General features: G+C 46.0%; 3 protein-coding genes across 7 annotated transcripts; 2 read left to right on the top strand and 1 right to left on the bottom strand.

Moving 5' to 3' along the window:
• Positions 1 to 132: 132 nt before the first annotated feature.
• nmt2 (N-myristoyltransferase 2) lies at positions 133 to 6,793 on the top strand. Of its 2 annotated transcripts, none has more exons than XR_009930798.1 (12): positions 133 to 286; positions 1,164 to 1,281; positions 1,379 to 1,520; positions 1,980 to 2,098; positions 2,219 to 2,310; positions 2,878 to 2,994; positions 3,164 to 3,334; positions 3,443 to 3,551; positions 3,742 to 3,912; positions 4,014 to 4,181; positions 5,886 to 6,019; positions 6,178 to 6,793. XR_009930798.1 is itself a non-coding variant. In XM_062466042.1 (12 exons), exons 1-12 carry the CDS (start codon positions 177 to 179, stop codon positions 6,196 to 6,198), a joined length of 1,476 nt encoding a protein of 491 aa, XP_062322026.1. In that variant the 5' UTR covers positions 133 to 176; the 3' UTR covers positions 6,199 to 6,793. The 2 variants fall into 2 exon arrangements, 1 of the variants encoding a protein (XP_062322026.1); XM_062466042.1 differs by having other exon boundaries at positions 5,882 to 6,019.
• Positions 6,794 to 8,014: 1,221 nt separating this feature from the next.
• On the bottom strand, positions 8,015 to 9,735 carry rpp38 (ribonuclease P/MRP 38 subunit). 3 transcript variants are annotated; one of them, XM_062466043.1, is made up of 3 exons: positions 9,573 to 9,734; positions 9,313 to 9,440; positions 8,015 to 9,167 (listed from the first exon to the last, which is right to left on the bottom strand). In XM_062466043.1, exon 3 carries the CDS (start codon positions 9,159 to 9,161, stop codon positions 8,295 to 8,297), a length of 867 nt encoding a protein of 288 aa, XP_062322027.1. In that variant the 5' UTR covers positions 9,162 to 9,167; positions 9,313 to 9,440; positions 9,573 to 9,734; the 3' UTR covers positions 8,015 to 8,294. The 3 variants fall into 3 exon arrangements, with proteins under 3 accessions (XP_062322027.1, XP_062322028.1, XP_062322030.1); XM_062466044.1 differs by having other exon boundaries at positions 9,313 to 9,435; XM_062466046.1 differs by lacking the exon at positions 9,313 to 9,440 and having other exon boundaries at positions 9,573 to 9,735.
• A 2,248-nt stretch (positions 9,736 to 11,983) lies between these two features.
• On the top strand, positions 11,984 to 14,013 carry acbd7 (acyl-CoA binding domain containing 7). Of its 2 annotated transcripts, XM_062466041.1 has the most exons (4): positions 11,984 to 12,104; positions 13,092 to 13,209; positions 13,542 to 13,604; positions 13,799 to 14,013. In XM_062466041.1, the coding sequence occupies exons 1-4, from the start codon at positions 12,093 to 12,095 to the stop codon at positions 13,870 to 13,872; spliced, it is 267 nt and encodes an 88-aa protein (XP_062322025.1). In that variant the 5' UTR covers positions 11,984 to 12,092; the 3' UTR covers positions 13,873 to 14,013. The 2 variants fall into 2 exon arrangements, with proteins under 2 accessions (XP_062322025.1, XP_062322024.1); XM_062466040.1 differs by lacking the exon at positions 11,984 to 12,104 and having other exon boundaries at positions 13,077 to 13,209.
• The last annotated feature ends 890 nt before the right edge of the window (positions 14,014 to 14,903 follow it).

Raw genomic sequence — 14,903 nt, 5'->3', positions numbered from 1 at the left:
GATGACCGTATGTAAAATATAGCAATCAAGGTAACTGCTTATCCAACTGTCCTCCACCTGAGATAAGGACGGTCACCACAGGATGACGCTGTTTCCCCCTCATCCTTTGAATATGTTTTTAATTCCACTCGTCTCCTCCTCTTTAACGGTAGTTTTTTTCTACATTTTCATCCGTGATGGCGGAGGACAGCGAATCTGCAGCCAGCCAGCAGAGCTTGGAGCTGGATGACCAGGACACCTGCGGTATCGACGGGGACAACGAAGAGGAGAATGAACACATGCAAGGGTGAGGATTGCTCCTCCAACACAACACAACAAAGCAGCCGTCCTGGGCAGCACATTTCCAGATCCGTTGTGCTCTGTCTGTCGGGGATGGAGGGGTGCCGTTACGTTAGCCCAGCCTAGCACCAGCTAAGCTAGCGCTCTAAACGGAGCTACACAGTTACCTAGCAAGCTAGTTCGCTACTAGCTAACGCTGGCTAACGTGTCGGTATACCGCAAGGCACGAATGTTGTTTTTGGTAAAGCCACGGCAAACTGGAAATTACCTGACATTTCTTTCTTAGCAACGCTGGCTAGCGTGACGTTAATGTTAGTTAAGCGATTGTGTGATGATGGTTACTGTTGTCAGCCAGAGGTGTTCTTTATCATCCACCCACTTGCGGTGCACCATTAGTGAACTTGCAATTTGTGCAAGTTGCAGCTTTGTTGCTGGCCTAGTGGTTTATCGTGGTGGCGTAAATGCAGAGAAGAAGGCTCTCATTCTTGTCTTGTGTGGATGTGTGCGCCTGGACGCAGGTCGACCTGCTTGTGCTGCTAGCCGGCTTAGCCACAACATTGCGGGCCATCATCATCATCAGAAGGCTAACACACGTCACGTTTGGCGGCTACCGCTACTACAGCCATGGAAGTATATTGAGGCTAGGTAATGTTAGGCAAAATCTCGTCAGACTATACTGCCATGGTTTTCCACATGACAGCCCGCGATGCAGCTTTCATTGTCAGGTGGTAGTCTATTTTACATCAAGCGCAGTACCAGAATCAATCACGTGGTGAAGGTGAACAGGTTTATTATAGGGAGGAGGTGAATTTAGCATCTAAGCTAACAGCATCTGAATAGTTAACGAATAGTTACAAGTAAATGCGTATTGTGTGTTTGTGTAGTAGTCCAGGAGGAGATTTGGGAGCTAAAAAGAAAAAGAAGAAACAGAAGAGGAAGAAAGAGAAGCCAAGTTCAGGAGGAACAAAGTCTGACTCTGCCTCCGACTCTCAGGAGATGAAGGTGATGCTGACTGAGCACAAACCTCTGTGGAGGATCTGTACTCCAGTGGAGCCCAGACACCAGTGTGTAAATTGTGCCCCTGTTTCCCCTTCTGTAGAACCCCGGTCTCCCCATGCAGAAGCTCCAAGACATTCAGAGGGCCATGGAGCTGCTGTCATGCCAGGGTCCAGCCAAGAGCATCGACGAGGCATCCAAACACAAGTACCAGTTTTGGGACACACAGCCTGTACCCAAACTCAGTAGGTTGGACCAAGCGAGGGGACAGTGACAGGGGTACATGTCATGGATGAGTCACACACACGGCGCCTCTACGCCAACACAGGAACATGCAGGGCGTATTTTCTGACATGCTTTAGCTCTTCAAGCAGGAGACAGGACTTATAGTGCTGGAACTAACTCCCCTGTCAATAGGACTCTCTACTGCTGCCTGCTGGAGACTCCTTGGTTGTGACTGGCTGATTGGGGCTGCCTGGTTGTGACTGGCTGATTTGGGCTGCCTGGTTGTGACTGGCTGATTTGGGCTTCCTGGTTGTGACTGGCTGATTGGAGCTGCCTGGTTGTGACTGCCTGATTGGGGCTGCCTGGTTGTGACTGGCTGATTTGGGCTTCCTGGTTGTGACTGGCTGATTGGAGCTGCCTGGTTGTGACTGCCTGATTGGGGCTGCCTGGTTGTGACTGGCTGGAATGTGTTCTTGCAGATGAGGTGGTGACCAGCCATGGGCCCATTGAAGCAGACAAGGAGCACATGAGGCAGGAGCCGTACTCCCTCCCCCAGGGCTTCATGTGGGACACGCTGGACCTCAGCAGTGCAGATGTGGTCTGTGTTCACTCTCTGTGGCTCCCTATGCATTTATACACAGTCTACATGCAAACAGACACCTTATAGTTAACTCTCTCGTTCACTTTTTGACCATCTCTGCTTATGTCTCTCTCTCAGCTGAAGGAGTTGTACACGCTGTTGAATGAAAACTACGTGGAGGACGATGACAACATGTTCAGATTTGACTACTCGCCCAACTTCCTCAAATGGTCAGAATCCCCTTACCTTAACCATTCATGTACAAAGTACAGGACCATAGGTCTGATGCGTAGTCTGGCTGCCTGCAGTCTTCTCTAAGACCTGTCCCACCTGTGTGTGTCTCACCTGTGTGTGTCTCACCTGTGTGTGTCCCACCTGTGTGTGTCTCGCCTGTGTGTGTCTCGCCTGTGTGTGTCTCGCCTGTGTGTGTCTCACCTGTGTGTGTCTCACCTGTGTGTGTCTCACCTGTGTGTGTCTCACCTGTGTGTGTACCACCTGTGTGTGTCTCACCTGTGTGTGTCTCACCTGTGTGTGTACCACCTGTGTGTGTCTCACCTGTGTGTGTCTCACCTGTGTGTGTCCCACCTGTGTGTGTCTCACCTGTGTGTGTCTCACCTGTGTGTGTCTCGCCTGTGTGTGTCTCGCCTGTGTGTGTCTCGCCTGTGTGTGTCTCGCCTGTGTGTGTCTCACCTGTGTGTGTCTCACCTGTGTGTGTCTCGCCTGTGTGTGTCTCACCTGTGTGTGTCTCACCTGTGTGTGTCTCGCCTGTGTGTGTCTCACCTGTGTGTGTCCCACAGGGCGCTGCGTCCCCCTGGCTGGCTACCTCAGTGGCACTGTGGAGTGAGAGTGTCCTCTAACAAGAAGCTGGTGGGCTTCATCAGTGCTGCTCCTGCTGACATCCACATCTATGACATGTGAGTGCATCACACACACACACCACCACCATTATCATCCTTATACAGCCATGGTTACTGTACACGTATTCAGATAAACATTATTTCCTGAACAACATTGACTCAAATACTTATCTCCCGTAAGTCATTCATCATCCTGTCCACTTCCTGTCTCCCCCGACCCTCCCAGGTTAAAGAGGATGGTAGAGATCAACTTCCTGTGCGTCCACAAGAAGCTGCGTTCGAAGCGCGTGGCTCCAGTCCTGATCAGAGAGATCACACGGAGGGTGAACCTGGAGGGGATCTTCCAGGCGGTCTACACAGCAGGAGTGGTCCTGCCCAAGCCCGTGTCCACGTGCAGGTACTCGCACTGTTCAATACAGTAGAGCCTTTTCTCAAGGGGGACTTCAGTTGTCTACAATGTCTTTGTCTTTTTCTGTGTGTGCGTGGGCTGTGTTTGTGTTTTTAGGTACTGGCATCGGTCTCTGAACCCCAGGAAGCTAGTGGAGGTCAAGTTCTCCCACCTGAGCAGAAACATGACCCTACAGCGAACCATGAAACTCTACAGACTACCAGATGTAAGCAGACACACTGAACACTCCTTCACACAAGTCTTGATATCGTTAAATCACTTAACTGTATGTTGCTCGTAGATCCTCCACCTCCTTATTAAGCTCCTCCCCTTCCTCCTTGTTAAGCCCCTCCCCTTCCTCCTTGTTAAGCTCCTCCTCTTCCTCCTTGTTAAGCGCCTCCTCTCCGCCCACACAGAGCACAAAGACCCCAGGGCTCCGTCCGATGGAGAGGCGGGATGTCAGCCAGCTCACAGAGCTGCTTCAGAAACACCTGAGGCGTTTCCAGCTGGCGCCCTCTATGGGAGAGGAGGAAGTGGCTCACTGGTTCCTGCCTCAGGACAACATCATAGACACGTTTGTGGTGGAGGTATACATCTGTGTCTATCTGCAGAAGGAATACACACTTACATACATCTGGTATTAAGTCCTTCTTTCTTTTGTCTCTTTCTCTCCCTCCGTCTCCATCAGGGTGCTGGTGGTGTGTTGACTGACTTCACCAGCTTCTACACCCTGCCCTCCACGGTGATGCACCACCCGCTCCACAGGAGCCTGAAGGCTGCGTACTCCTTCTACACTGTCCACACACGCACTCCTCTGCTGGAGCTGATGAACGACGCACTGATACTGGCCAAACTGGTACAGCCCCAACACACACACACACACACTGTCAGGAACAGCCCCCAACACACACTCAGTCAGGGACAGCCCCAGACACACACACACACACAGTGAGGAACAGCTCCAGACACACACACACAGTGAGGAACAGCTCCAGACACACACACAGTCAGGAACAGCCCCAGACACACACACAGTGAGGAACAGCTCCAGACACACACACAGTGAGGAACAGCCCCAGACACACACACAGTCAGGAACAGCCCCAGACACACACACACACACACACACACACACAGTGAGGAACAGCTCCAGACACACACACAGTGAGGAACAGCTCCAGACACACACACAGTCAGGAACAGCCCCAGACACACACACAGTGAGGAACAGCTCCAGACACACACACAGTGAGGAACAGCCCCAGACACACACACACACACACAGTGAGGAACAGCTCCAGACACACACACAGTGAGGAACAGCTCCAGACACACACACAGTCAGGAACAGCCCCAGACACACACACAGTGAGGAACAGCCCCAGACACACACACACAGTGAGGAACAGCCCCAGACACACACACAGTGAGGAACAGCCCCAGACACACACACAGTGAGGAACAGCCCCAGACACACACACACACAGTGAGGAACAGCTTCAGACACACACACAGTGAGGAACAGCTCCAGACACACACACAGTGAGGAACAGCCCCAGACACACACACAGTGAGGAACAGCCCCAGACACACACACAGTGAGGAACAGCCCCAGACACACACACACACAGTGAGGAACAGCTCCAGACACACACACAGTGAGGAACAGCTCCAGACACACACACAGTCAGGAACAGCCCCAGACACACACACACAGTGAGGAACAGCCCCAGACACACACACAGTCAGGAACAGCCCCAGACACACACACAGTCAGGAACAGCCCCAGACACATACACACAGTGAGGAACAGCTCCAGACACACACACAGTGAGGAACAGCTCCAGACACACACACAGTCAGGAACAGCCCCAGACACACACACAGTGAGGAACAGCCCCAGACACACACACAGTCAGGAACAGCCCCAGACACACACACACACACACACACACACAGTGAGGAACAGCTCCAGACACACACACAGTGAGGAACAGCCCCAGACACACACAGTGAGGAACAGCCCCAGACACACACACACACACACACAGTGAGGAACAGCTCCAGACACACACACAGTGAGGAACAGCTCCAGACACACACACAGTGAGGAACAGCCCCAGACACACACACACAGTGAGGAACAGCCCCAGACACACACACACACACAGTGAGGAACAGCTCCAGACACACACACAGTGAGGAACAGCCCCAGACACACACACAGTCAGGAACAGCCCCAGACACACACACACACACACAGTGAGGAACAGCTCCAGACACACACACAGTCAGGAACAGCCCCAGACACACACACACACACACAGTGAGGAACAGCTCCAGACACACACACAGTCAGGAACAGTGGCACCACACTACACAGACACCAACATGAGTTAAGACACGTGGCTGCTACAGCAGCATCCAATTATTGTAAATTATTATTATTTATAGTTAAAATAACAGTGGATCAAATGTCTTATGATTGTTCTAGAAGGAACTTGCTATAATTGTCATAAAATCTATATAAAGAGAGTGATTGTGTGTTTTCCACAGAAAGGCTTTGATGTGTTCAACGCTCTGGACCTGATGGAGAACAAGGTTTTCCTGGAGAAGCTCAAGTTTGGCATCGGAGACGGGAACCTGCAGTATTACCTCTACAACTGGAGATGCCCTCCCATGGACCCTGAGAAGGTGTGTCCATCTCACCGCTGGAATACCTCACATTTCTGGGAAGGAAAGACTGCACAGATGGGTTCATAGGATCATGTCAGAATCAGAACCCTCCACCTGTCTCCTGTGTTGTGTTCAGTTGACTCTCTTATCACTAATGCTCTTTCTCTCCATGTCAGGTCGGCCTGGTACTACAGTAACAAGGCTGGTGTGGGCTGCTTCACACTGATCTGCAGGTCCATCATCAGTTCCGACATCAGACTTTTCCCCAACCAGGACACAGTTAGTCCTGTTCTCCACAGGACGACTACAGAGCAGTGATGGAAAGCCTGTCTTTTGGAGAAGCTCTCCAAGCTTGTGTTGGCGTCATGGAAACCATTCTCTCATAAGCAAATGATAACTCTTCATCAATATCTTGAATGTGAAATTATGCTCTGCCTGAGATACTCAGACCATACAGTACTAAAAACACACACACACACACACACCCATACAGTACTAAAAACACACACACACACACCCATACAGTACTTAAAACACACACTCGGACAGTACTTAAACACACACACACAAAAACATTCACACTTACAGAATATGTAAGTAAGCATGTACACATACATCAACTTACACACAGCCATGTGCACACACGCACGCAACAAGGAAGAACAGACTTGCATCCCAAAAGAATCACATGGTTTTTGTCAGTTTGAGAAAGCAGAAATGTAGTCACCTGTACATGTAATGCCAGATAATATGTATTCCTGTAGTAAAGGGCCGGAGGGTTGACAGAACAGATCCAAAGCATTTTCTTTCTAACTAGTTTAGATGTTGTTTACTGTTCCTACAAACAGTTTGGAAGACGCGGTTTTAATGTTTGTTTTTTTAGAAAGAATGTATTGCATTATTGAAGCACAATTCTTGAGTTCTTAATCAAGCAAACGGCTCCTTTAATACCAGGTGCATTTTTATTGAGTGTATTCTTTATGTTCTGATGTTTAGGTTTTCAAATGATACTGTGTCTTGACAAATATGAGGCAGGATGCAATTGTGTTAAAAACAAAACAAAAAAATACATATTTTTTTGTTGTGTGTTTGTGGCTACCAGCAAACGTGAGAATAGCCCCCCCCTTTTTTCACACAATTCTGATATTTAGAATTGTGCTCTATGTTACTTGTTGTTTGACACAATTCCTGTTCTGTCTTTCAGTATTTGTAAAACCCTAAATACTGAATTCAGCGTGCAGTATCAGACTTGGATAGTCTTGGGCAGCTCCTAGTGTAACATGGAGCGTGAGGATGCTGTGTAAGACCATCACACACACAGAGGATGCTGTGTAAGACCATCACACACACAGAGGATTCTGCCACAGCTGCTAACCCTCTGAGGAGTACTCGGCTTCTTGAAGCGTGACTGGGTCATCCATGTCAAGGGTTAGGGTTAGACAGGTCTTGAAAATAATTCTAGTTTATGTTGGAAAACCTTTTTCTTTGTCCCTGACCCAGTAGTCATGGGCAGGGCTTGCTTTACGTGTTGATGTGCGGCTTTGTGAAAGTGACAGGTCATGTCTGGGCTCAGCTACACGACTGTCCCAGCTATATACATTCCCATTTTACCATACTTGTCGTTTCAATCACTTCCTTTGTAAACTTGGCAGTAGAAGCCTGGTGCGAGGCAGGGGAAACAGCCACTGCAGCTCCATGAGTCTGTGTTCCTCTGGGAGACTGCAACCATCAACACTGCTGAGTTGATGAGCATTGAGCCCTGCAGTTTCACAAGCTGACAGATGTAGTTACCACAGGGGCACCTTAGGGATGTAGGTTCTGTCATGTTTGTATTACGCTGCTTGTATGAATTTGAGCATGAGGCTGTTTTGATACAGTGGCGATGCCATGAGGGCTGGCGGTAACCCTAACCCTCTACTATGGTGAGAGCTCCTCCAAGCACTTGCCTTATTGAAGAGAAGTTGTTTTTAACAATATCAAAATGTGTAGTTTTGAAGAAAAAAAACATGCAGCTTTCTCTAATTGAAGAACAATATTTTTATTGAAGTCCATTCCAGGCGGTAGTAGAACTGCAGAACCAGCACTGTTTAGACTTCATCCAAACACTCTGTTACAAACACGTCAGTTATACCAGCATGGATATTTGATTGATTGAATAAACTCATGACTTTAAAAAGGTGCAAGTTTGAATCTGTCATAATTTTAATGTGTGCCAAGGATCACATTCCTGGTGTGTTTAAAGTGGGAAACCCCCCCCCCCCCATTAAAAAAAAATAATCTTTACAAAATCAGGTTATACAAGTCTCTTTCGCTTTTGTTTTCTTATTTTGGATGGATTGGGAACAATCTTTTTAACTTTGAGAGGCTGTAGAACCAAGGCTGCAGATTCTATCTGCTCTGGAGTCCCATCCTCAGGCTTGTGTTCCAGCCCTTTCACCTCACCCCTGTCCTGCCCCTCCGGACCTGCACCCACCTCCCTGCTCTCATCCTCAACCTTCCGTTTCACCCCCTTCCCTGTGTCCCCCTTCTCTATCGGCCATTCAGTTGCGTCACTCGGCAACGTATCTGGTAACCAGGCAACATTGTGTGGGGGAACTCTGGGTATAATGGCGTCAACTGTATCAGAAAACAGTTCATCCTCCAGCTCGTTCCCACGCCTGAACCCCAGCGCCAGAATGCTCTTCAACCCCAGCGGCCGGGCAACACTGTCGCTCAGCCGGGGAACCTGGCAGGCCGGCACCTGTCTGGTGCTGCTCAGCGCCACCAGGTAGCTGGTCATGTGAGCTGGCTGTGCCGATTTGCACACAAGCACCAGCCGGAGTTCATTCCTCTCCAGGGCCTTGGTAACTTCATTGATGCCCACGGCCAGCTGCCTTCTGGCTGCCTTGTCTGTCCAACCACAGCTGGACTTCTCTGGAGGACCCGTCTCCTCAGTCCGTGGCTGAGATGCCTCGTCTCCCTTCTTCCACCGGCGGGGCCCCTTGGCTTCCCTCTTCTCCAGGCCCACAGCTTTCAGTTTGTCCGTCAGTGTGTTCAGGATGTAGTGCATGCTGTTCTGAGGAAGGGGGCTCCATGATAGGCTGTAGGGGATGCTGAGGGAGGTCTTTGCCTGAAGTAGCTTTTTGCGCCCCTTTTTCGAAATTTTTCCTGGAGTGGCCATTGTTATCTGGAATAAACAATGAGTAGGTCCGATAAGGTAGCCTAACACAGAGCAACGCTCTTGAAAACAGCGCTGCCATATTTGGGAGATAACAGAAACTGGATACATAGCAATTTCTCTCATCTTAGGCTCTCAAATAAAAGAGCCTTACTGAAAGATGACTTAATATCAGCAGCAATGCTCTTGCAACAGCACCAGGTCAAGGTGTCTGTTGTAGTAATTAGCAGTTAACAAGTCAGTTAACTTCGTCTAGCGAGCGACTACGGTTTGCCAGCTGCGCTGAAACCCACGAGTTGAGATGGGCAGGGATAGAGACAAACGGTTATCAATAGCAGCCTACTTACAGTTCTCAAACGCAAACAAATGTTACACGGATTAGTATCATTTAGTTAAGAATACATTTTAATTTACCTGCGGCAGTATGTCTGAATCTCGCGCTGGAAAAGCTCCTACTCACTGCACACAGGGCGCGGCCATGTTTTATGTATTTAAATATAGGTTCCGGTGCAGCTCCGCGGTGTACTACGGGCCATATACTGCGGCCACATTCAGCAACTCCGAAACTGTGCATTTCAATTCAGGCAGGCGTCACACAACTGGTTAGTTAGAACAGATCATCCTGAAAAATGTACATCATTGCTCAACAGCAATTGAGCAATGATCGTTCAATGTATTTTAGTAATATCATCTGGTAGTTGAAAGGTTTTTGGCAGTGACGAAAATCTGCTATCAACTTTGGGGGGGACAATTATAAGACATTTTCATTCATTATCGTTCTTCTAGAATGGGCTTCGATCTACCAGATAGCTAGCCAGTCAGCTAGGAATGGTGAAACTGATTGCATTGACAAGGATTGACAGCAGTATGAGTTCACCATTTACACAACGTAAACTGCAACCTTTTGTCATTTTAATATCATTTATGTTTTGGTTTTATATTGGCTGACTTCCCAGAATAGCTGAATTTGCAGACCTAGCGAGCCCCAATTCCGTTTGTGTGGTATTTGCTATAATCTTTGCTATCGCCAGTTTACTCCAGATCGGCACACAGGTGCTTCAAAGTCCATAACAGACATCCCAAGTCTCCCGGAAGTTCCGGGAGGGGGGGGGGGGGGGGGAGAGAACTGGAGAGAATCCACCTCCCGGAAATGAGTCTCTGCAGGTTGGGATGTCTGCCATAAAGAAGATGTAGCTTTTGCAACCAGACTATTTAAGATAATTATGACAATGGTAGAATATAGTGTATCGCTAACCATGCCAAATGGATTTCGAAGAACTACAACTATACGTGCTGATCTTGGATTAAACTGACCATAGCAAAGTTTCCATCTTTTGACGACGCCACATAAATGGAATAGGTTCTATTTAAGCAATAAGGTACGAGAGGCAGTACTTTATCGCCAATAAAGTACGTGTTCCAGGGTTTGCCGGCCCTCCGCTCGTACCTTATTGCTTTTATAATACGGTTGCCAGCGAAATTATAAATAGTAAATAAATAGTAAGCTGCCTTTCAGCACAAAATAGTTATAGACAACAAACATTGTGTATCGAATTTCTAATGTTCGCATTTCTAATGTTTGCTCCATTGGTTTATTCGCTAGCTATGCAAATGCAGCTAGTGTGTGTGAACCCTGCCAATATAAAGTGAAATCGCTATGGTGCGATTAACTGGATTAACCTCACGTTAGCTATGTGCATTTCAGACTGTAAACACTCAGTCACCTGGCAAAATAAGGAACACTACTTGGCTAGCTTCTCTCACTGACTCTAATTCAAACAGCAGGTTGATGTTACTTAGCTGGCTAGCTAACATAGTGACCAATGCATTGAAAATTGTGACAGTTATGAATGTTTTATTGTATTGAGTGGTAGAAATAAATTGTCAAACCAATCCTTTGTTACAACTACTTACTGGACATCAGCCACCAAGGACACAAACATATTCTGTCAGATGCCACAGCTGAGGGCTGGGGGGTGGGGTTTGCAATCTTTTGAAAAGCTCCATTGTGTCCATAATCAGCAACGTGCTTTCATTGCGTATTATTACTATTATTGAAATTATATAGTTATGTTTACAGTGATTTATTTGGGGGGAACAAATCATATTTTTCCCAGGATGGGGGGGGGTCGTGTGTCCCCCCCCCCCCCCCCCCCGGGATTTCCGCCTATGGGTTTTGGCTTGGTGGATGGCGTCAGATTCATGTGAAAAGTATTAGGACAGAGTAGTACTCTGAGCAGATTACAGTCAAGTCCTCATCAATGATGCCAACTGTTTTTCAACTTTTCGAAACTGTTCACACACAGTTGAAGAGAGGGGAGAGGAGAGAGGACAGCGGAGAGGAGAGAGAGGAGGGGGAGGAGAGAGGAGAGGAGGGGGAGGAGAGGAGGGGGAGGAGAGGGGGGGAGGAGAGGAGAGACAGGAGAGAGGGGAGAGGAGAGACAGGAGAGAGGGGAGAGGAGAGACAGGAGAGAGGGGAGAGGAGAACAGAGAAGCCTAAATCAGAGTTGAGTAAAGCAGAGCAGAGTAGCCTACAATAGAGTACAGTAGAGAGTATAGAGTCCAGTACTCATCAATGATGTTTTGATTCTGTTTATTCTGTTTATTGCGATACCCTTTAGCCCTATAAGTTTTTCGAAAATATATTTTATTAAATATTTTCAGCATCATTGATTTCCCAAAATATATTTCCACAAAAAGTTTCAACGATTGAAAAATATATTTTGTAAAAAGTTTCAAAAGAGGTTTTGAAAGGTTGAAAAAATATTTTCAACATGACATGGGAGTGGCGCTGCTCTAAAGTAGTATCCAATCACATTTGTCTCAGCCCTCTGCAGATAACTTCATTCTACAGTCCCCGTTGTACAGCTGCTGACACAGCTCCTACCAGCCAGGCAAGAACGCGCAGATTCACTTCCAGCTAGACCGGGTAATATGTCACTTCAGGTAATGTTGACTCGAACAGCATCCTCCGTTTTGTAAATTAGTGTGTCTTGCTTGTAAATGCATTCTAGTCCACCGTATATAGCCTGCGGAATTCGATCGCCGTTATTATAACCACATTATTAGAAATCGAATACAATCGAAAATACCTCAAAGCTGCAAATGTGATGGCCACTCTTATCTTGAATCTTCTTCCTTTTGACTGTAGCCTATGTAAGTTTGGCCTATTGTTTGGTTGTTATTCCACTGAAAGAAATCCAAGCGGTTAAACGCACTTTTTTCTATAATAAATAACAGGCTTTCAAGCACTATTCGGTGCACTTCAGGCAATATGTAATTAATTCGTAATATTTAGTACATCCTCAATTTGTGCACAGGCAGCGATTGCACATATAACTTTGAATTGATGAATAATACTGATAAAAGCCTTATGACAATGTAATAGCCTACATGCTAGTGGCTTTAATTAGTGAGGCAGCTAAGATAAAAACAGACATTTGCCCTATGAACTATGTTCACCAATTTACCAACTTCTACGGGTGTTTTTTTAGGACATCATTATTAGTGTAGCCTATAGATCAACTAAATTAATTGTCTTTCCTCTACATCATGTTTATAAATGTTTGCTTTTTATTGCAGGTGAAAGTCTGACGTTATTATACATTGCCCTAGATCCGTTCATTGTGCAAGTAGATTATTCATGTGAACACAATCAGGCATTCATAGTCTTGCATAATCACCCACTTGTGCTGTAGTGGCTTCTGACCTGTCTTCATTCAGTTGTAAATTAGTTCCATTGTCTTCCTTTTTCACAATCTTAAGCGTGATTTTTGGGTCATCACATCTCTGTATTATATACATTTTGTGATAATGGTACTGGCATCGAGAATAATGAAAATATTTAATCTGAAAGACACAATTTAATCCTGCGCACTGTAAACAGATTGAACTATTGATCCATCACTCAACACCCAAATGGTCTCTCTGCAGGCTGAGTTTGAGAAGCTAGCAGAACAGGTGAAGAAGGTGAAGACCAGACCGACTGACCAAGAGCTGCTGGATATGTACGGCTTGTACAAGCAGATCATCGTTGGAGACATCAACATTGGTATTTACTCTAGATCCAGGAGTTTTCTACAGAAACATGAAACACTTCTCAGTCTCCATCTGGTACCTTCAGGGTCAGGGTTAGCTACTAACCCTGACCCTAACCCTAACCCTGACCCTAACCCTGACCCTGACCCTTCAGGGGTCCTTCAGATTTATCTGATAGTTTAGTATGCTGCCCTTTTAGGGGTGTACTGGTACATGTAGTCAATCCCATAACCATGAACATTTCATTCAGAATATTATAAACTACAACCACCCATGGATACTGAAGTCAGATTCCTTTCTGGCCCCACCTGTCTTCTGATCTGTCCTGCTGTTTCTTTTCACCAGACAAACCAGGCATGCTTGACATGAAAGGAAAGGCCAAATGGGAGGCATGGAATTCAAGACAAGGTAACAAAAGACAGGAACTTTCTTACAGTGAATACAGCAGCATTCATCATCCCAACAGAAGATGATATTGTTGCATATTATTAAAAATACAGCCTGTTCCTTGGCACGGCTCACAGAGATGCCATTAGAACTTGTATTATGATTTAATGCTGAGTCGGCACTGCTGACCCTTCCTTTGTGTTTGTTATTCACAGGGACGTCCAAGGAGGACGCCTTGTCAGCATACGTTGCACTTGCTAAAGAGATTATCAGCAAATATGGGCTGTGAGGATGGTAATCATGTTCTCCTCCCATTAAGGATTAAGTTTGTAGCAACTCATCTAGGGGTCAAAGTTCCTTTCACTTTTGATTTTGAACAACGTCTATGCACCTGTTTGATATAAGAAACATTACCAACACTGATTATTAAGCCATTCTATTCACTTTAATTATACTATAAATACACTGGAATGTGGGTTATGTGATTTCTTATAAATAGTGCACATCACAGAACAGAATAGAAATAGAAAATACTCAATTTAATCAGAATCAGAATGGGATTTATTCGCCATGAAAGTTTGCACAGACAAGGAATTTGCTTTGGCAGGAAGGTGCATACAATAAACATATAGGGACCTACAATTTAAATATGTGGACTATCTATACTAAGGGTACATAAACTAGCAGTACTAAGTGGAATTAGAATTAAATAAAATATACAATATACAATAATTAAAGATGGTGTAGGCAATGTTGTTGAGAATCATTTTTTGTGTAATTTTTGCCTAAATAAACGTCCCATCTTGATAGCAAAAAAAATACATATAAAGGTTTAACGGTAATATGAAATAAATCCAACATCTGTGGGTGTCCTAAGACTGTAAGAAACACAACCAATAATTAGGCTGTACCCTGACTAATGATTGGACGGGCTACCTGTCTGTCTACCTACCTACCTGCACTGTGTCCCTGCACTCAGTGCGCCTTACTGTAGTTTTCAATCATGCTAGGCCAAGGTAGCCTATTTTAAACAACTGAGCTAGACTATGGGCACAAGAATGGCGGAAAAACAGCAGTACAGGAAAGAAATCCAGTTCCAGAATTCTCAGTTAAAAGACGAAAGCCAAATCACACAGTATTGAAATATATATTATGCTAATGAGGTTTGTTTTCCAGCTTCCCAAGTGTGCAGAGATGTCAATATGTATTGATAAGTATCACTGATGTGGTATAGGCTTACCTACTCTAGGCTAATTATGATTATGTATAACATTTATTAATGTCATTATTATAAGTTTAGGCGACACACAAAGTACGACA

Source organism: Osmerus eperlanus, chromosome 7, assembly GCF_963692335.1.
Source record: "Osmerus eperlanus chromosome 7, fOsmEpe2.1, whole genome shotgun sequence".
NCBI lineage: Eukaryota > Metazoa > Chordata > Actinopteri > Osmeriformes > Osmeridae > Osmerus > Osmerus eperlanus.
This window is presented reverse-complemented; position numbering and strand designations above follow the sequence as displayed.